Here is a 20,885-nt window from a genome sequence, read left to right as displayed (position 1 = left end):
GTTGGCAACTACAAAAATGAAGCTCTAGTCGTGTTTAGTATATTTTGAGAATTTCAAATAAATCGAAAAAATTTGAACTAGATTTTCAGACAGGCAAAAAAAGATTCATTTTTGACCGAAATTGCAAAAAATATACTCATTTTGGGAAAGTTGACATATCTCCCTAGGACTTGATTTTCAAAAAAAGTTGTTAACTATAAAAATGGAGCTCTTGTCTTGTTTAGTGTATTCTAGAAATTCTAAAAATTTTGAACTATTCAAATATGAGATACGCCGCTTGAGAACGCGGCTGCGCTTACTGTCGATTTCAGTGTCAGTAGGTGCGCCAGCTTCCACGTGGCATATCTCCCTAGGACATAATTTTTCAAAAAAGTTGTCAACTACAAAAAAGAAGCCCTGTTTTTGTTTAATGTACTCTAACATTTTCAGAAGAATCGAAAAAGTTTGCCATAGTTTTGTAGAAGCTCAAAAATGACAAAATTTGAAAATCTCTCAAACGAATTGCCCCACCTCCACTGGATCTTCCAGGATTTTGAATTCCAAAGAAATCCAGATTTCTAGGTCATGATTGCTCATACATATGTTCCAAGACAACTTGTTTCTGGTTCAAGGATCATGCTCCTCAGAGGTTGGGCATATCATATCAAGAGTGTTAAGTGAGCAAACACAATACGATTTCTCTGCCGTCTCTCTAATTTGCATACTCTCTCTCTCTCTATTCTCCCCCGGTGGGACTTGTTTCGTAATCCATGAGAAGAGGAAGAAAAGGGAGGAGGCACTTGTCAATTGACACGAAATAACGTGAAATGGAGACATTTATTCTTATTCTGGCAGTTAGAATTAGTAGAATTTCTAATTCTAAATGAGATTCATTCTAATTTGAAATACCCATCCATTTTTGAAGCCTGTAATAGAAGTCCAACCAATCTTCCAACTTTGAGCTCATTTATCTCAGTTCCTGTAAGAGATATCAAAAAATTGTCAATTGATGAAATGCTTATCATTTTATCAAAAATATTTTATCAGTTAACAAGTTTTTAGTATCTTCTACAGAAATTGAGATAATTCGGCTCAAAGTTGAAAAACTTTCCAGAAAAATTGTTTTTTACTTTTTTTTTTTAATCGCAATTTTCAAGATTTCAACTCTCTAATTACATACACTATCTGTATATAAAATCTCTGGTCCCTACATTCTTAATCCCCCCCCCCTCCCCAAAAAAACGTCCCAAAATAAAATGCTTCCTTCCCATTTCGAATTTTTTTTTTCGAAGACTCAAAATCCAATTTCAAATGCATAGTTCCACTACTAAAGTGTCTCTTTTTTCTCCCGTTTTTTCGGCTTTCCCTTTCCTTCTGACACTTTTTGCTCATAAAAATTGTCCCAAACACATGTGTGGCTGTTTGGGAGAAAGAGGACAAAAGAAAAAAAACTCGTTTTCTTTTTTTTTCTTAGCTTCTTTAGCAGGAAGCTTTGTAACTTTTTGGAATCTAAAAATATCTTGATTTATAGATTTCCAGGCTATAAATGTCCAATAGAGCGCATTTAAAAGTTCAGGGGTAATTTGAAATCCCACCTTCAAAACTAGACCTTCTGGAACCTTGAAAGTCCAATAGAGCAAAATTGCATAGTTCAAGACTAACTAACAGATTCAGGAAGCTCAAAAACTGGTTTATCCAATAGAGCGCATTTGGAGGAAAGTTTCAGTAGAGCACTTTTGCATAGTTTCTTTTTTTTTTGAAAAATCCCTTCAATTTTGGAATTAGGCATTTTTCCGTTTAGCCTCCTCTTTTCTTATTTTCCCCCGAACAAGGGAATTTGGGAATCAAAAAAAAACAACGAGGAAAAAGAACAAAAGGATTGGTGCCGACAGGAAAATTTGACAAACTATTTGACCATTTTTGTGGGTTTGTCACAGAAAAATAAGAAATTTCAAAAACAATTTTTGGATCCTCAAATTTTTTCATTTTTTGAGCTTCTACAAAACTATCTCACATTTTTCGAATTTTTTTGAAAAGTTCAGGTTATATCAAACAAAACTAGAGCTTCATTTGTGTAGTTGACAACGTTTTGGAAAAATCAGGTCGTGAGGAAATATGCCACGTGGAAGAGGACATGCCTTGAGGCGCGCCCACCCTAGCGAGGCAGCAGGCTCCAAAAGGGTGTGGTTCCACGTGGCATATCTCCTCAGGACCTTATTTTTCAAAAAAGTTGTCAACTGCAAAAATGAAGCTCTAGTCTTGATTAGTGTATTCCAGAATTTTCAGACAGATTGAAAAAAATTCTAAATATGTAACTTTTCAATCGAAAATGTGTGTTTTTCACGATTTTAGCTGAAAAATCGAATTTTCGAGCTACTACAAAACAGCTCCAACTTTTCCAATTTTTATCAATATTTTTGGTATGTACTAAACAAAACTAGATCTTTATTTTTATAGTGGACAACTTTTTCTGACGATTGAGCCCTGAAGAGATATGCCACCTGGAAGCGTCCCTCTCTTTTGGCGCCTGCTCCCTCCCACGGGTTGGCGCGAGTCAAGACATGTCCTCTTTCACGTGGCATATCTCTTCAAGACCCATTTTTCAAAAAAGTGTTCAACTACAAAAATGAAGCTCTTGTTTTGTTTAGTATATGCTGAAAGTTTCAAACAAATTGAAATATTTTGAATTGCTTATGTAGGGTATCAAAGCTAGCTCAAATTATGAACCATTTTTTCAATTTCCGCCAAATCGGTAACTTCCGAAGCCCCTGCTAGGTATAAAGCTATGTGTACAACCTGTCACACTTCCTCCAGAAAACCCCAATCCATCATTTTTCCTTCTTCTTCTTCTTCTCAATTTTCTTCTTCTCCTTTCTACCAATCCTTTTGTCATTAGGAGACTGACTGAGCAACCACCCCGGGAGAGAGCATCTCTCTGTCTTTCTCTGTGTTTCTCAAAATAGAGAGATGAGAAATGCTTCTTCTTCTCCCAGAAAACCGAATTAACGTCGTTTCAAACCGCAATTTAATCTATGTCTGCGTCTCTCATCCTCCTTAACACTCTATCGCTTTTGGGGACTCTTTTAGAGGGAGAGAGAGAGAGGACACCATAAAATGACAAAATTTTGTGACAATTTAATCCCTTTTTGGGATGATTTTTGTGTGGACAAAATATTTATGTTGGTTTTTACATTATAGAAATGATTTTTACATCATTAAAAAATTAGAATTTGAAGTTTTTAGGATACTGTAGAACCTGTAACTTTGAGCTCATATATCTCGATTCCTGTGAAAGATATCAAAAAGGGGTCAACTGAATAATTGTTTATCATAATATCAGTAATATTTTATTAGTTGACAACTTTTTGATATCTCTCACAGGAATCGAGATAATAGAGCTCAACTTTTATTGACTTGAAAAAAAAATTGATTCCAAAATTCAAGTTTTCCTGGATTTTTTTTTCAATTTCCTGGTCCTTGATTTTTGAAATGTTTTTTTTCGTTTCCTATTTTTCTCTGAATCTCTTGTATTGTTACAAATTGAAAAAATCAGGTGGAAGTTTCTCTCAATTTTCAATTTTTCAATTTTCCCCCCTCATTGATATCAGACATCAAAACAAAAAATATAGGCCACTCAAAGTGTTTCCAACTTTGAGCCAATATATCTCTGTCCCTGTGAAAGATATAAAAAAGTGATCAACTAACAAAATGTTAATCAAAATATTAAAAACATTTTATTAATTGATCTCTTTTTGATATCTTTTACAACAACCGAGATATATGGGCTCAAAGGGACAGATCCCTTCCTCCTCCCTCTCTCCCCCCGGGAGGTCCGATTACTTTGAGCCTATATATCTCTGTTCCTGTAAAAGATATCAAAAAGAAACTAACTGATAAAATACTGCTCATTTCACGACAACATTTTTTCAGTTAACTTCTTTTTGGTATCTTTTATAGGAACTGAGATATATAGGCTTAAAGTTCACTGCTTGGAGAGGGGCGAGGTCGTTCTATTAGAGTGTTATGGTGTTTAGAAGTATTGAAAACTTCAAAATTTTAATTTCTAGGTTTTCGGACCCGAAAAATCTAAATTTGTTACTCACAACTTCAGATTTTTGAGCGTTTTCTACCATTTTTTGGGTCCCAAAAAGGTTCCTTCCAGGAACACCTGTTCCTTTCTCACCGAATGAGGGGTATTTGGGAAAACACTTGAAACTAAAACTGGTCATTTTCACTGTGAAGAATAAGAAGACCATTAAGAATGAGAAGGGAATAGACAGTAGAAGTAGTAGTATTTAAACATCCATACACTCAAATTACTGGTCTCTCTCCTTTTTCCTTCTTTTCCTATTCATTCCATTTTCTACAGCCTCCCTCCTTCGAGAGTATCAGGTTACATTCTGGACTCTGATTTCTTGGTTTTTGAGCAGAGAATGCAGAGTTTTTGATGGGAAAATTGGATTTTTTGGAATAGAAAACCTAGTAATCAATTTTTAGAATCAAAAATATTTTTTGAAAAAAATATATTACAAAAAAAATATATTTTTTAACCGTATTTAAAACCCCTCGCTGTCAAGTTTGAGCTTAATTATTTCGACTCCTATAAGAGATATCAAAATTGTGTCAACTGATAAAATGTTTGTGATATTATGATAAACATTTTCTCAGTTGACAACTTTTTGATAACTTTGAAAGGAACCGAGATAAATTGGCTCAAAGTCAAAAGTTAGAGGGGCTTCTAGGCTCCTACAGGTTTTATGGTAATTGTATGTTTTTTTGGAATCTCAAATTACTGTAATTTAAGTTACTTTTTATTTTTAACTGTCTTAAAACTTAAGTTTAAACTTTGTCCCGTTCAAAAAAAGTTTTTTCAAAAAAAATTTTTTCTCAAAATTTAAAATTTCCAGCATGCCCAATTAGAGACACAAGATGATGATGACGATGGCCAATTCAGCTGATTTCGGTTCCGAAGACCACTACGATACTCCTTGGGAGTTTTTGGCCCGCCCCAATTCTGTCAGATTCTCCACAGCCGACGTGCGGCTGTCGACAACAGCGACAGGAGATGCTAAAGTCTCTCCACACGGTAAGCAGAGACTACAAATACTACAAAAACTACAAACTATACTTTTTAAAAATTATAATTACTTCTATATTTAATTACCTCCAGTCAATTACCTAGGTTAACCCTATGAATTTCAAAAAACCCCAAAAAATCCGAATTTGAAATATTCAAAAATTCAAATTCCCGCCAAACCAAAATTTCAAATTTCAAATTTCCAGGCTCACCGTCAATGTGCTCAAGCTCTTCGTTCGTCAATCAACTCGTACAAATCGGGAATTCGGCTGTTGACGCCAGACGGAAACAGAGAGATGAGAGTAAACGGAGAAGACCTGTAAGTGTTCAGTAGAGCGAAATTGCATTGGAGGTAAACTTGAAAATTTCAGAGCGATTCGGAAATTCACATGGAACCGAATATGAATCGAGTGGAAGCTGAAAAACGGCTGGAACATCGAAATCTTGGGGATTTTCTTCTGCGATCACGTGGCGAGGGAAGTGCCGCACTATCACTGAGAGCTACCAAAGGAGTGGTACATATTAAAATTGAGTGGAATGGGGAGAAATGGGTCATTGGTAAGTTGGATTTTCGAAAATATCGCGAAAAATAACGAATTTTGAACCAAAAATCATGAAAAACGGTTGAGAATGAGCCGAGTTACAGGGATTTGAAGTTTTTACTGAGACTTAGAAGCCTTTTGTAGTTTGTAGCCGCTTAGCCTCAGTAAAACTATAACCGTGTTTACTGAGGCCACGCGCCTACAAACCACAAACAAACTTTAGCCTCAGTAAAAACCTTTGAACGGCTAAAGCCTCCCCTGATTCACTGAGGCTTAGACACTACAAACTACAAAAACTCCTAAGCCTCAGTAAAAACTTCAAATCGCCATAACTCGGCTCATTTTCAACCGTTTTTGACGATTTTTAGCTCGCATTTTTTCTGGATTTTCTGATTTTACTAGTTTCAAATAATAGAATTTTCAGGCGAGGGACCTCTATTCCGATCGATAAACTCTGCGATCTCTTTCTATCGCCGTCACCCGCTTCCGATACGTGGCGCCGATCATCTCGTCTTAAATCACCAATTAAGGCCTAATTAGTCGTATTTTTTTCTTTTTTTCTCTCTGCCAGTGCTCTCTTCTTGCTCCGTTCTCTCTTTCTTTTTTTTACGAAATTTGCCTTTTTTCTCTAAAAAACCTCAAAATTTGTGTTTTTCTCCGGTTTTTCGAATTTTTCTAGTTAATTTTTATCGATTTTTAAGCATTTTCAGCTGTAAATAACCTCAATTTGATTTTTGTGACTGACGCTTCTACGTGTATAATAAGCATTTTTGCCAAAAAATAAAAATTGTTTGACCTAAAAAAGGGAAAAAACAGGAAAAGAAAATAAATAATTTCCTAATGACCACATGTTTCCGATTTCCCCTTATCAACCAAAGTTGGCTAGACTGTAGTCAAATGTGGCTGCTTTTATATAAATTACAAAAATTGAAACAACAGAAAAAAAAGAAAAAAATCTGGAATTTTTACAATATTTAACAAGAAAAATATGGTGAAAATAGGGAATTTGAAGGAAAATTCGGAAAATTCAAGCCTTCAAAATTCTGGCATGATGCTCAAAGTGGTCTCCCATGAAACTGGCAATAAAGTAGTAAGAATGATCAAATTCCGGTTGGATTCTCAGCACGACGCCAGCATGCTCCGTTGGCTTCAAAGTTTCTGGCTTCAGTTGCTCCAAGAAGTTGTCCGACGCTCCTTGATCGACGAGGATCTCCCGACGAGGTCCTTGGTACGTCTTCAGGATTTCTGAAGCGTCGTAGGGCTGCCACGTGGTTTGATCTGGTCCCAGGTAGCCGGTAAGGGCTTTCTGTCCCCATGGAACGGTGATTGGGTTGCAAATTGGGGCAAATGCAGAAATGGATTTGAATTTTCCGGGATTTCTCAGTCCGATTGTGAGAGCACCATGACCGCCCATTGAGTGGCCGAAGATTCCTGGAAAATAGAAAAGTATAAACTACAATAACTACAAACTACACCTACCAACTCTTCCCAAATCAATCGGAGCCACACTTGGAGCCACTTCTTCCAGCAATTCCTTCACAATATAATCGTACATTCTATAATTCTTCGCCCATTTTTCCACAGTAGCGTTCACATAGAATCCCGCCCCTTTTCCAAAATCCCAACTATCCGAATCGCCTTCAATATCGAAGCCACGTGGCGATGTATCGGGATGGACAACGATGATTTTGTGTTTAGAAGCGTATTGTTGGAAGCCGGATTTCTCCATAAAATTGGCATGGGTACAGGTTAGGCCGGAGAGATAGAAGAGGGTTGGGAGCTTCTCATCTGGCTCATGGTCTGGGATATAGACACCGAATGTCATACCACATTGGGTTGTTGGACTGGAATTTTGAAAAATTTAAATTTTTAAATTTTTCGGATTTTTTACCTTGCATGCTTATAGACATACTGTTTTCCCTGGAAGCTTTGGTTTTTAGAGACCAAAGTAGCAGCCATTCTACGCAGAATTTTCTGAAGGAAGAATCGATTGGTTTTGAAGGTGATTGGTCAATAAAATGCACTGATAAGGAAAGAAAGACCTTGATAAGGAAATGTTAGGCCTATTTGGGGACTTTATTAGTTTTATTACTTTTAGAATATTATGCTAACCCTGGTTTAAAAGCGAAAACTAGCTATTTTTGGTTTTAAGCAAAAAATCATCTTTTTCGTTTTTCATGAAAATCAAGATTTTTTTGCTTTATTTTTCGAATTTTCGGGTTATTTTAAAATATTGCTAAATTTTTAAATATTTTGTCAAGACCAGAATCCGACTCGAAAGTCAACTTCGAACATCTGAAAAATCTGGAAAAAAATTTTCATCCAAATTTTTCTAAAAATTGAGTTTTCTCGCTCATTTTTCAAACTTTTACGGTTTAGAACGGTTTTAAAACGTAGCTAAAATTTAGGATCATTCATTAAAATCAGCAAAATTCCGAGATTTTCAGTCGAAAAGTCATTTTGAAGCTCTAAAAATCTGAAAAGTCTGGAAAAATTGAAAAAAAACGTTGATAATGCAAGTGCGCTCCATGGCACCTGAACTAGACACTGTGTGAAACTGAGAAACGCAGCGTATTTCTGATAAATTTTCAGCGAATTTTTGGATTTTTTTCCAGCCGATTTCCCTTTTTTCAGCCATTGTTCTCTATTTCCAGCCAAGAGTAGCACTCTAAATAGATAAAGAAGTTCTTCAAATTTCATTTCCCTCTCGCGAACAAGCTCAAATTTCTCTATCTCTCAAGTTTCTCTCTCCTTTTTCCTCTTTTTTCTCTATTTCTCTCTTTCCATTTCGAATATTTCCTGGGTCAACAAAAGAGAGGAGAAGGCAGCTTGGTTGCTGGCAGAAGCGCCCAGAATCAATAGACTTTTCGTTCTCTCACTGGTCGTCTGACCAGCCTGGCGAGACTTTCTCTCTGCATCTCTCCTGGTTTCGATACTCTCTAGCTCCCTCTTTCCTCACCGATCATATGTTTTACCGTTTTACTTTCACCTCTTTTCCCCCTCTATGTTGATGCAAAAACTGTACGATTCCGTGTGGATTTTGAAATTTCGAGAATTTCAAAAACCACGTGTTTTTGGGTCTTGAGCCGCTTTAAAAACGCCCGAAAAGCCACGTTTCGAGTTTTTACTGAGGCTTAGAAAAGTTTGTAGTTTGTGGTCTAAGCCTCAGTAAACTATGGGAAGCTTTCACCGAGGCTAACGACTGTCTCTAGTTTGTAGTCAGTTAGCCTCAATAACCACGTGCTAGTTTACTGAGGCTTTGACTACAAACTACAAAAATTCCTAAGCCTCAGTAAGACGAAAACGCTGTGAATCAGCGAATTTTCAGCCGGTTTTTAGCTATAAATGCTTGAAATTTCAAGTTTTTTCAGAGATTTGTAGTTTTGTTTAGACTACAAACTACAAAAGATTCTAAGCCTCAGGAAAACTTTCAACCGTCGTTTTTTTTTGATTTTTAAATGATTCATCAAGTTTTCAAAACATTTTTGTTCCGATTTTTCGATATTTTCATTGAGTTTTATTCCCAAAACTCTCTAAAAATAGGTTTTCTGCTCATTTTAACCTGAGAAATTCGACATTTTTCCTAGATTTTACTCCTTTTTCCTGTTTTTCACTCATTTTATCGTTTTTTCTAGTCCATCTGAGCCCCCAGAATTCAAATTTTCTCCTAGAAATGCTCAATATTTCCAGAAATGGCGTCGATAGAAATGCACTCGTTCACTCGCGACATGCAACCGCTGATGGAGGAGGCCGCGAATAATTTTGCCGAGGAAAAAGTGAATACGGCATTCGGGCAAGTCAAAGTGTCGATTTATGGTGATCGTAAGGATCCCAAAAAGGTCCCAATGATCACTTTCCACGATTTGGGACTTGATTGTGAGTAGAAAATACTAGAGAAGCAGGAAAATTGAAGAATTTTGAGCCAAAAATCATAAAAATTGGTTGAGAATGAAGGATTTTACCGTGGTTTGAAGTTTCACTGAGGCTTATGAATTTTTGTAGTTTGTAGTCCAAGCCTCAGTAAAGCTTAGGGCGCGGTTTACTGAGGCTTCTGAAGTTGGGTAGTTCGTAGCCTTTTAGCCGCAGTAAAACATTTTTCGGCTTTCCTGAGGCTTAGACTACAAACTAGACGATTCTCTAAGCCTCAGTAAAAATTCAAAGCGTCGTAACTCGCTTCATTTTCATCCGTTTTTCATGATTTTTTGGCTCAAAGTTCCCCGAATTTTTCGTATTTTGTAGTTTGTACCCGCTTAGCCTCAGTAAAACCACAACATTCAAATTTTCAGCGGAGAGCAACTTCCAAAACTTCTTCCAATTCGTGTCGATCGCCGAGTTCGCCGACAAATTCTGCATCTACAATATCAATGCACCCGGTCAGGAGATGGATGCTCAGCCACTTCCAGAAAAGTAAGCATGGCTACAAACTACAACATTTAGAATTTAAAAAATTTGGAAAACTAGACTACAAACAACAAATTCGTAACTCCAAAGCTCATATTCTAGACTACAAACTACAATTTTTCAGCTATCAATACCCAACGATGGACGGTGTTGCGAAGACCATTGAAAACGTGGCGGACCACTTCAAAATCAACCAATTCATTGGATTCGGTGTCGGCGTCGGTGCCAACGTCCTTCTCAGATACGCGGCTCAAAATCAGAATCGTGTCATCGCCCTGATCCTTGTCAATTGCTGTTCTGGAAAGTCGGGATGGGTCGAGTGGGGATACGAAAAGTGGAATGCGTCGTATTTGCGAAAAGTGGGCATGACAAAGTTTACTGTGGACTACTTGATGTGGCACCATTTTGGAAGGAATTATGACAGATGCAGTCCGGATATTGTTCGTCAGTATCGCGTCTTCTTCCAACACCTTCCGAATCCGAACAGCTTGGCGGCCTTCATTGAATCCTATATTCAAAGATCCCCCCTTCCTATCTCCCGGGATGGTACCACTGGTGTTCAACTCAAAGTTCCAGTTCTCCAGCTAGTTGGTGCTGGAAGTGCCCACGTGGAGGATACCGTCGAGGTGAACACTAAACTAGACCCCGCCCACGCTGACTGGATCAAAATATCGGATTCGTGTGGATTGGTGCTGGATGACCGCCCGGATGCTGTTACGGAGAGTATGATGCTGTTTTTGCAAGGGCTCGGATATTTCCCAACGCTGAATGTGATGAAAATGACGAAAAAGATGCAAGAGACGCAGAATGGAGGTGGATTCTCGGCGATTACCAGTCAATCGAATGAATGTTAATTAATTTTTTCTTTTTTGAACTAATTTTTGACTCAAAAAAAATCAAAATCCATCGATTCTTCACTTCCGATCATTCGCCTAGCTTTATTCGAGCCATATGTTTTTTCATGTATTTTTTTCAAAAATCTACGCATTTTTCCCGCTTTTTTGCCCTTTGCTAATAAATCCGATTGTTTTAAAAGACTAAATATTAGATCTCTGTGATTTTAAAATGTTATTTTTCCAAGACAATCCCTAGAATTCCAAGAAAAACAACGGAAAACAGGTCAGAAATTATTTCCTTTTCCGACGAACTTTTTTTTTCCCTGGCCGAGTTTTGTCGCATCCTAGGCCACCGCGGCCGTGTACTCCTCGAGGACAAGAGGAATTCTTCGAATTTCTGTATTTTTCAGCTCGAATTTTACGAAAAAACTGGAATTTCAGATGGATAACCCTGACACAAACGGTGAATTATCATGGTTTGAGCTTTTCGTGGATCCTACAGTTGTGTCAAAAGCGATTCTAGACCCGGAGAAGAAGAAACGTTAGTGGAGGTTTTTTAAAAGTTTTTCGAAAAAAAAATTTTAAAAGGTTTAAGAAGCTATATAAAAACGATTTACATGCCTAAAATAAATTTTTAGAGCTCAAAAAACTCAAAAAAAAATTTTTTTGAAAAATTTTGAAAAATCAAAAAATTCAAATTTCTTCCAGAACTTCCCAAACTATGTATGCAGTTCACAGACAAAGGACTCCTGGCCGAACGAGAAAAAGAGCGGGGAAAGCTGGCCGTGGAAGAGCTAATGCTTTTCGAGAGAAAATCGGCCAGCATGAAACTCTGTGCAATGGCCACTTTTGCCGCGTTGGATTTCGATATAGAATTTGTGATTGACAAGTGAGAAACAGTGTAGTTTGTAGTCTTTGTAGTCTGGCTACAAAATTTTTTTTTTGCAAAAAAGTTTTTTCTACAGTATCCATCGAAATGAACTGCTCACACTGCGAGTCCTGGCCGACAATTTCTACCGTATCTACAATGAAAAAAATCTGGATGCCACTTTTGGCAACTGGCTCTTCTATCGATTTGTGTTATCGATTGATCGCCGGAACCGTCTGGATCCACCGGCGCCGAGAGCCACAATTGCCACAACGCTGAGCAATGGACAAATTATGCCCCTCGATCCGGCGTCTGTGAAACATGAAAAGACACAAAGAACGATTCTAGAGCTAAAAGATCATATTATGAAAGCCAAGGCATTCATAACGGAGCTGTCTGAAGTGCCACGTGACATTGTGGCTCCGGGAATACAGTGCTTTTTGAAGCCGTTTGTCGAGTTGGCACCGAAGTATGTAATCTGCACGAATTGACTTGAAAACACATTGAAAATTCACCTGAAATACTTTGAAAATGCAAAAAAGCAGCGAAAAGTTCATCAAAAACCGGCTTAGGCTCATTTTCACAATTTTAAGATCATTTTTTTCCTTTTATCAGATTTTTTCAGACTACAAACTATAAAGTTTCAGAAAAATCTAAAAGTTTCAAGCATTTTAAGAAAAAATCGCCTGAAAATGACGAAAATCAGCTGATTTACAGCGTTTTTAGGATTTACTGAGGCTTAGGAATTTTTGTAGTTTGTAGTTTCTAAGCCCCAGGAAACTAGCGTTTGTTCTTACTGAGGCTTAGACTACAAACTACGAAAATTCGTAAGCCTCAGGAAAAACTTTAGGTCGCCTAATTTTCACGATTTTAAGTTCCTTTTTTTATTTTTTCAGACTACAAACTACACAATTTCAGAAAAAAAACCGAAAATTCTAAGTAATTCCAGCCGAAAACCGACTGGGAATGTCGAAAGTTCGCTGATTTACAGCGTTTTTAAAGTTTTACTGAGGCTTAGAAAAATTTTGTAGTTTTTAGTCTAAGCCTCAGTAAAGTTTACTGCGTTTTTCACTGATACTTAGAAACTATTTTAGTTTGTGGTCACTTAGCCTCAGTAAACCTCAATCACTCAGACGCACGAAGTACTTTTACTGAGGCTTAGACTACAAACTACAAAAATTGATAAGCCTCAGGAAAAACTTTGAATCGTCTGATTTTCTACGATTTTTAGCTCAAAAATTTCATTTTTTCCTGATTCTTTAAAGAACTACAAACTACAAATTTAACTACAAACTAGAATATTTTTTAGAGCAATGACAGCAGCATTCCTTGGCGATCGCAATGTGCTCATCGAGAATCCCTCCGCGGATTTTGAAGCCGAAAAAGTGATTCTTCCGGCTGCCGACGTGGCAAACAAGTGTCTCAGCGAATTAGTAGTCGTTCATTATACAAATGGAGAGCTTCTAGAGGCAAAAAAGATTCTATCAAGGGTCACAAAACCAAAAACCGCACATCCAATGGTGGCAATCGATGAGGACGTCTTCAGAGCTTACTGTGCGATTCTAAATGTTAAAGGGACGGATTACTCAACTTCTGGAGCCATAAAACCATATATTTTTGATCTAAACGCTTTGAATGATGAGGAAAATCGAAAAAGTGAGGTCTGGAGACAACGTGGCGTTCAGGAGACGTCTGGACAGCTTCAAAGTGTTTATAAGGCTGAAAATGCGGCGTGTTCGGTGGCTGAAAATCATCCGGAATGTATTAGGGATGCTATTAAGACAACTGCAGAGGTGGAGAGATTCTCGAAGGTGCTGAAAAAGAAATTGGAGGGAATTCGAGGTAAATAAGGCTCAAAATAATATGAAAAATCGGAAAAAATCTGAAAAAATGAGTCAAATTTCCGGAAAAAAACAACCAAAATTTAGAAAAAATATCCAAAATTCAGAGAAAAATAGTTTAAATTTAAAAAAAAATTGGTCAAAGTTCAGGAAAATTTTGACAGAATTCTGAGAAAAATTAGCCGAAATTCAGAAAAAAATGACAAAAAATCCCAAAAAAAAGGTAAAATTCAGAAAAAATTAGCCAAAATTCAAAAAAAAAGGCGAAATTCGGGAAAAATTTGACAAAATTTTTAAAAAATTAGCCAGAATTTAGAAAAAAAGACCTAAATCCGGAAAAAAATAATCGAAATTCAGAAAAAAGGCCGAAATTCAGAAAAAAAAATGACAAAAAATCCCAAAAAAAAACAGGCAAAATTCCGAAAAAGTATAACCAAAATTCAGGAAAAAATAACCAAAATTCAGAAAAATAAGATAAAATAGACCTATAATAGCCTTAAAACACCAAAACATCTAATATTTTCAGACAAACGACGCCTGCAACGAATCCGAGCTCAACTTCAATTCCTCTGTGCGACGATTCCGGATCTAAGGGATATATTAGCGGCCAATGAGGTGGATGTAAAGGGATTGAGACAATTTGTGACGCCGTCACAACATCAGAATCTGGAGAGACCACCCAGCACGGAGCAGATTAGTAGTTAGTAATAAAAAAGCGAAAATCAGCTCATTTAGGAGCGAAAAGGGCCGAAAATTCTAGTTAAAATATTAAAAATTTTTGTTAAAATACCAAGAATTCTAGTTAGAATACCAAAAATTCTAGCTAGAATATCAAAAATTCTAGTTGAAATTCCAAAAAATTCTAGTTAAAATACCAAAAATTCTAGTTAAATAGTTGATCTAAATATTTTTCCACACATTTTAATGCAATTAGGGATCTAAAATATAACAAAATGGTCCAAAAATGGTCTAAAAATAATTCAAAAATGATTAGAAAATGGTCAAAAATGACCCGAAATGGACTAAATAAGACCACAATGGTCTAAAAATGATCCGAAAATGGTCTGAAATGACCCAAAAATGATCAGAAAATGGTCTAAAATAATCCAGAAATAGTCTAAAACGATCCAAAATGGTCTAAAATAATCCAACAATGGTCTAAAATGGTCTGAAATGATCCAAAAATGGTCTAAAATTGCTCACGATTATTCAAAAATGTCGAAAACAACAATTTCTCGCCCTTTAATAGACCGTAAAATCTCGATTTGGCTCATTTTTCGCTTGTAAAATTAGCCTGTAGCTCCTAAAACTGGTCCCTTTCAAACCTCAAAAAAAAGCGAGGGGCCCAAAAGGTTGGCCGAAGACTAGTCTGAATTGTGTTGGTATGACGATCGCACTCAGTACTTATTGGATTGCTGGCTGAGGCCGTTTCCAAACCCGAACAGGGGAAACTCTTCTTCTACAGCCTCTTCTCTATAAGGAAACTGAAAGATCTCCTAGATCTCTTATTTCAAGCCTTCTCTCAGACCTTCCCGGGAGTGTTTAGGCCATAGTTTAAGGCCTTTGTGTCTCTCCCAACCGTCTTCTTCCGGCCAACCTCGGAATAGAGAGTGGGGAGGCGCGCGCTCTTATAGCCTAGTGTTTTTATGCGGCCGACATCTCACGGGTTCCGCGCGCCACTATACTTTAGTGTGGGCGACCGGGTGAAAGAGTGTGCGGAGAGGAGAGACGCAGCGTAAGTGGTCGGCAGAGGGAGGAGGAGGAGTAGAGCCCTTCCCGGGAGAGTCTTAATTTTTTTTGAAAATCGCTCGAAATTCGAATTTCCAAAAACTTTTTCGACTATTTTGAATATTCTGAATATAAAGAACATGTTTATTTTGTGAGTAATAGTCAGGAATTCGGAGAAAATCGCAAATTTCAAAGGGAAATTTACTTTTTACAAGTTTTTCACTGATTTTAAGATTAATTTTCATACAAAAATCTTAAAATTCGACTTCTTTTCAGACAGTCTCCGTGGCAATGATCCATTCTGGGCTCTGATGACCGAATTCGATGTGCACATCCTGAAAATGGCACTAGTGGAACTTGGTCCATTCTGGTTCCCTCTAAAAATGCCAGTTTCCGAATTTCTACTGGATACACTTGAGAAACGAGCCAACACTCCGATATACACGATTACAAGACTCTTCTTATCAAAATTATATCAATTATCACGAATGCATAATTTTCGGGGATATCTGGAGACTTTGAGTAGCTACAACCCCGATTTGGGGCAAGATATGGGTGTAGATTTGGCATTTGAATCGGTTTACGTGAAATCGTTGATTTCCAACGCGCATATGCCATGGAAAATTGCACATTGGGATGTGACAAACGCGGATTCGGCGTTGATTTTCGATCAAAAGCTTATTCGAGTCAATGAGAATAGTGCAAAAATGTACAATCAGGTTAGTAAGGGATTTGGGCTTAAAATTGACGAATTTTGAGCCAAAAATCATGAAAATCCGATGAAAATTGGCCAAGTTACGGGGGTTTTCGTTTTTACTGAGGCTTAGGAAGTTTTGTAGTTTGTAGTCTAAGCCTCAGGAAACTTGCGCGTGCGTTTACTGAGGCTTAGGAAAAGTTATAGTTTGGAGTCGCTTGGCCTCAGTTGAACTGGTGACACTTTTACTGAGGCTTAGAGACTACAAACTACAAAAAGTTCTAAGCCTCAGTAAAATCGATTTTGATGATTTTTCAGAGATTTTTCCTGTGTTGAAAATGGATTTTACTGAGGCTTAGAAATTTTTGTAGTTTGTAGTGTAAGCCTCAGTAAAATCTACACTGACAATAAGATTTACTAAGGCTAAATATAAACTACAAGTGATGCTAAGCCTGTAAAGTTGATTTGAGCTTTACTGAGGCTTAGAAACTACAAACTACAAAATTTTCTAAGCCTCAGTAAAATTTTTTTTTTGATTTAAAAAAAAAAAAAAAAAATTTTTATTTAAAAATATTTTGATGATTTTTAGCTCATTTTTAGCGATTTTTCGGATTTTTTCTGTAATATTATCAATATTTTTTCAGTGTATTTCGTTGATGCTCAATCTTGGAGACCATCAAATCGTCTTTGATAAGGGAGGACAGTGAGTTTTTTTGCTGAAAATTTAGCTGAAAAAAATACTTTATTTAAAAATTGAAAATTTGTTGTTCTAGAATTTTAAAATATCAGGAAAAATTCAAGAATTCGTGATTTTTTTTAATTTAGCTGAAAATTTTCGAAATTTTGGAATTTTTCTATCAAAAATTCAAAAGGAAAAGATTATTCCAGAATTCCGATAGACATCTTCAAATGTATTCCAATCGCCCGAATGTTTGGTGCTTTCATCCCGGCGACCGACGAATCAGTCGCCAAAAAGTGTGCCGATGGATTTTTGAGATCTCTGACACCGGTCATCGTCGGAGCACAACCGCCACGTGGCGGCATGCGGAGAGAGCACGACGCAGAGAAAAAGATGTTGGCATTCAGAAGTCAGCTAGTACTACAGTATCATATGATGTCGTTGGTGAAGCAGAAGAATCTTCTGGACTTCATTCTGGCGTATTTTGTGTTTCTACATAATCGAAATATGCTGGCAAAGAAGCAATCGCACTTGAAAATTCATGCGAAACTGGTTCATTTGTATTCCAATGAAACGATGTGAGAAATTTAGAGCCTAGATGTTGAAATCCCTTCTAAATTTGAGCCCTGGACCCATTTTTTGGACCGAATTTCCAAAATAACTGCGAAAAGTTCATTAAAATCAGCTCAAAACTAAATAATAGTTTTTGTAGTTTGTAGTCTACAGGACAGCTTACAATTCACAAAGAAAACTGGCTGAAAATGACAAAAATGAGCTGATTTACAACGTTTTTAAGTTTTCTGAGGCTTAGGAGTTTTGTAGTTTGTAGTCTAAGCCTCAGTAAAACTGGCCGGCGTTTACTGATGAAACAACTTCAAATCGCTTGATTTTCGAATGACTTTCACTGTTTCGGTCTCGAATTTCCAAAAAAAATTTTAATGCTTTTAGACTACAAACTACAATTTTACCGAAAAGCCTGAAAATTTAAAGTTTTGCAAGCCAAAAAACCGTTAAAATTGTCGAAAATAAGCGTTTTCCAGTTTCACTGAGGCTTAGAAATTTTTGTAGTTTGTAGTCTAAGCCTCAGTAAATATTACCACGCGGTTTCCTGAGGCTTAGAAACTTTTGTAGTTTGTTGTCACGTAGCCTAAGTAAACCTCAACCAGTCAGAAGCACGTGGCACTTTTCCTGAGGCTAGGCGACTACAAACTACAAAATTTTATAAGCCTCAGTAAAAAATTAACACGCTGTAAATCAGCACATTTTCAACATTTTCAACCGATTTTTGGCTTGAAATACTTGAAAATTTCAGCTTTTTCAGAAAATTGTAGCTTTAAAAACCTCAAATATCGATAGAGACTACAAACTACAAAAATTGATAAGCTTACAATTCACAAAGAAAACTGGCTGAAAATGTCAAAAATGAGCTGATTTACAACGTTTTTAAGTTTTCTGAGGCTTAGGAGTTTTGTAGTTTGTAGTCTAACTAGGGAAGGTTGTAATCGGGGGGTGGAACTTCGGTATGAGACCTATATCATTCGAAAGCTGAGAATGAGACATTTTCAAATATGTATTCTGATTTTGCTGAGGAGCTACCAGTTTCGAGAAAATCAGGTTCGAAATCTGAGAAATTGCAAATGCAAAGGGTGATTTTTTTTGCGAAAAATATTTTTTTGAAAAAAACTTGAAAACTTTATGGCATCATTTTCTTTTATTCAAAACTTATGGAATACTTATGTTATATGCTTTGAAAAACTTTTTTTGAAGCATTTTTCAAACTACATTTTGATTTTTGAGAGAAAGACATTCGATGATTGGTGAAAGATTTTGGAAGTTTTTTGATTGTAATTACAATTTCAAATGTTCCTCTACGATCTGGCAAAGTTTTCTCAATTTTACAGAAAAGCAAATTTTACGAAAAATATCCATGGGGTGCCCCCTTTCAAACTATTTTTCGAAAAATTTTCAAATGTGCTAAAACGAATTCTAAACAGACAGAAACTATAAAATGAGTCTTTTAGCAATAATTGGAAGCTCTATCCTTTTCGGAATCGAGAGCTTTTAATGTTTTTTCGATTATCCTACAATCCATATTTCTTCGATAATCAACCAGTAGTACTCAAAACTTGAGAAAAGCATAGATTCACATTATGTATCATTGATTTATCACTGCACAACCCCAATAACGAACAAATCTTGTGGATTTTGAAATAAAGAACTGAAAAAAGATTTGTAGCGTTGCTTCAAGAAATTTGCAAAAGCTATGGAGTACGTACTTTTCAAAACTTGTGAAAAAGTAAAAAATAAGTATCCAATTAAAATTTTTCTTCGAAAAAAATGCGTTCATAGCATTTTGAAGATCGCCACAAAAACCAAAAATAAAATCAAAAAACAATAACGGGAAGAGGAATCGAACCTACAACCGGTTGGATACTCTTCATCCCTCCTCGCCACTACACTACTGCTGTCTGGTTCTTTCCATTCCCCCAATCTATATAAGAAAGAGGGGAGGCGCGGAGCCCTTAAGAGTCAATTTTGAGCCAAATTTGAAACTTGATTTTCTCGAAACTGGTAGCTCCTCACGAAAATCTGAATACATGTTTGAAAATGTCTCATTCTCAGCTTTCGAATGATATAGGTCTCATACCGAAGTTCCACCCCCCGATTACAACCTTCCCTAGTCAGGAAAAATTGGAATGCCTTATTTTCGACTGATTTTAACGATTTTTAGCCCAATTTTCTTGCTTTTTCGGGTGTTTTTGAAACTACAAACTACAAATTTTCCAATAATTTCAATATTTCCAGCACAAACACGGACATTCCGAATCTCGACGACGTTCATCAATTCCTCCGAATGATAATTGAAAAAGCGTATTCCATCTCGAAAACCGACGAAGACACTCTAAGAACCTACGCGGATTTTCTGTACATCGAAAAAGATTATCAAGGAGCCGCGCAGAAATATATGGAATACTTTGCAGTTCAAGATCCACTTTTTAGAATTAATTTCATTCCTCCAGACCGCCCGGATGACCTAAAAAAGATGGAAAAAGCGCCAGAAAAACTATACGATGAGCAGATATTTCATCGCCTTCGCATTTGTACCGCCCATTCTGGTTTCCTGACAATGTCCCTGCTGACGTGTCAATGGTTGCGAACTGGAAAATCGAAAAGTTTTACAAAATCCATGAGATTGCTGGCGAACAACGAGACGCGAGACGTTGGAGCCAACTGTGCGGAATTTATCATTGATATTCAGGCGGTCGAGTTGTTGAGTGAAAACTACCAGGCGAATCGGATGACGAAGAGTTTGAATACATTGGTAAGCGAGAAAATAGAGAAACATTGACGAAAAATGAGCCAAAAATCATCAAAAACGGATGAAAACTCATTGAGATACGAGGGTTTTAAGTTTTACTGAGGCTTAGAAAGTTTTGTAGTTTGTAGTCGCTAAGCCTCAAACAACCGTCATGTTTCAGTGTGCGCTTTTACTGAGGCGTATGACATTTCGTGTTTTCTTAGCCTCAGTAAAATAGCGTGACGCTTTACTGAGGCTCAGAACATTCTGTAGTTTGTATTCTAAGCCTCAGGAAACCAGCGCGTGCGTTTACTGAAGATTAACGACTACAAACTACAAAATGTCATAAACCTCAGCAAAAAAAAACTTCAGTGTTTACTGAGGCTAAAACACTACAAACTACAAAATTCTCAAAGCCTCAGTAAAACTTCAAAACACCGTAAAATCCTTCATCATTTTCAACCGATTTTGTTCATTTTCAGCTCATTTTCCATTATTTTAATTAGGTTTTTTTTTCAGTATTCCGGGGCGAGTTCGCTATCAGCCAATCAGAATGTGGGACCAGTGCTATCTCGAGAGGAAATGAAGCGAAGAACGTGTCGAATGTTGACTACACTGTCTTCGACCTATTTTGGACTTCATATTTGATTCTTTTTAACTCCAAAAAACGATTTTTAAGCTAGTTTTATTGTATTTTTCAATTGTTCTTTTCTTAAATATGTTATTCAAATTATTGATTTTTGCGGGTTCTCGTCTATTTATTCCGATTTTGCTTTCCTTTTATCTCAAAAAGACCTTTTTCCATTAAAAATTATTGTATTTTTTATCTAAAAAATATCACAAATGGGTTTGACTATAATACCAATGCAATGCTTAGCTTGCATTGTCCATTTCTTTTTGAAAATTTTCTTGATTTTTTTGGTGTTTTTTAAGCTGAAATTC

The 20,885-nt window shown here is 36.6% G+C and overlaps 4 protein-coding genes across 4 annotated transcripts; 3 read left to right on the top strand and 1 right to left on the bottom strand.

Moving 5' to 3' along the window:
- Window positions 1-4,908: 4,908 nt before the first annotated feature.
- On the top strand, window positions 4,909-6,138 carry CBG08021 (the record flags this gene model as incomplete). Its single annotated transcript, XM_002646095.2, has 4 exons — window positions 4,909-5,065; window positions 5,263-5,375; window positions 5,428-5,614; window positions 6,023-6,138. The coding sequence occupies 4 exons, from the start codon at window positions 4,909-4,911 to the stop codon at window positions 6,136-6,138; spliced, it is 573 nt and encodes a 190-aa protein (XP_002646141.2).
- Window positions 6,139-6,625: 487 nt separating this feature from the next.
- CBG08020 lies at window positions 6,626-7,557 on the bottom strand (the record flags this gene model as incomplete). Its single annotated transcript, XM_002646094.1, has 3 exons — window positions 6,626-7,029; window positions 7,078-7,442; window positions 7,490-7,557. The coding sequence occupies 3 exons, from the start codon at window positions 7,555-7,557 to the stop codon at window positions 6,626-6,628; spliced, it is 837 nt and encodes a 278-aa protein (XP_002646140.1).
- A 1,733-nt stretch (window positions 7,558-9,290) lies between these two features.
- Window positions 9,291-10,853, top strand: CBG08019 (the record flags this gene model as incomplete). The annotated part of the gene is made up of 3 exons (XM_002646093.1): window positions 9,291-9,474; window positions 9,885-10,005; window positions 10,124-10,853. 3 exons carry the CDS (start codon window positions 9,291-9,293, stop codon window positions 10,851-10,853), a joined length of 1,035 nt encoding a protein of 344 aa, XP_002646139.1.
- Window positions 10,854-11,276: 423 nt separating this feature from the next.
- CBG08018 lies at window positions 11,277-20,591 on the top strand (the record flags this gene model as incomplete). The annotated part of the gene is made up of 10 exons (XM_002646092.1): window positions 11,277-11,376; window positions 11,544-11,724; window positions 11,801-12,172; window positions 13,013-13,545; window positions 14,071-14,244; window positions 15,549-15,991; window positions 16,611-16,669; window positions 16,855-17,223; window positions 19,451-19,967; window positions 20,463-20,591. The coding sequence occupies 10 exons, from the start codon at window positions 11,277-11,279 to the stop codon at window positions 20,589-20,591; spliced, it is 2,877 nt and encodes a 958-aa protein (XP_002646138.1).
- Window positions 20,592-20,885: the final 294 nt, after the last annotated feature.

The sequence above is a fragment of the Caenorhabditis briggsae genome, assembly GCF_000004555.2.
Source record: "Caenorhabditis briggsae complete genome, chrI, whole genome shotgun sequence".
NCBI classification, from domain to species: domain Eukaryota; kingdom Metazoa; phylum Nematoda; class Chromadorea; order Rhabditida; family Rhabditidae; genus Caenorhabditis; species Caenorhabditis briggsae.
This window is presented reverse-complemented; position numbering and strand designations above follow the sequence as displayed.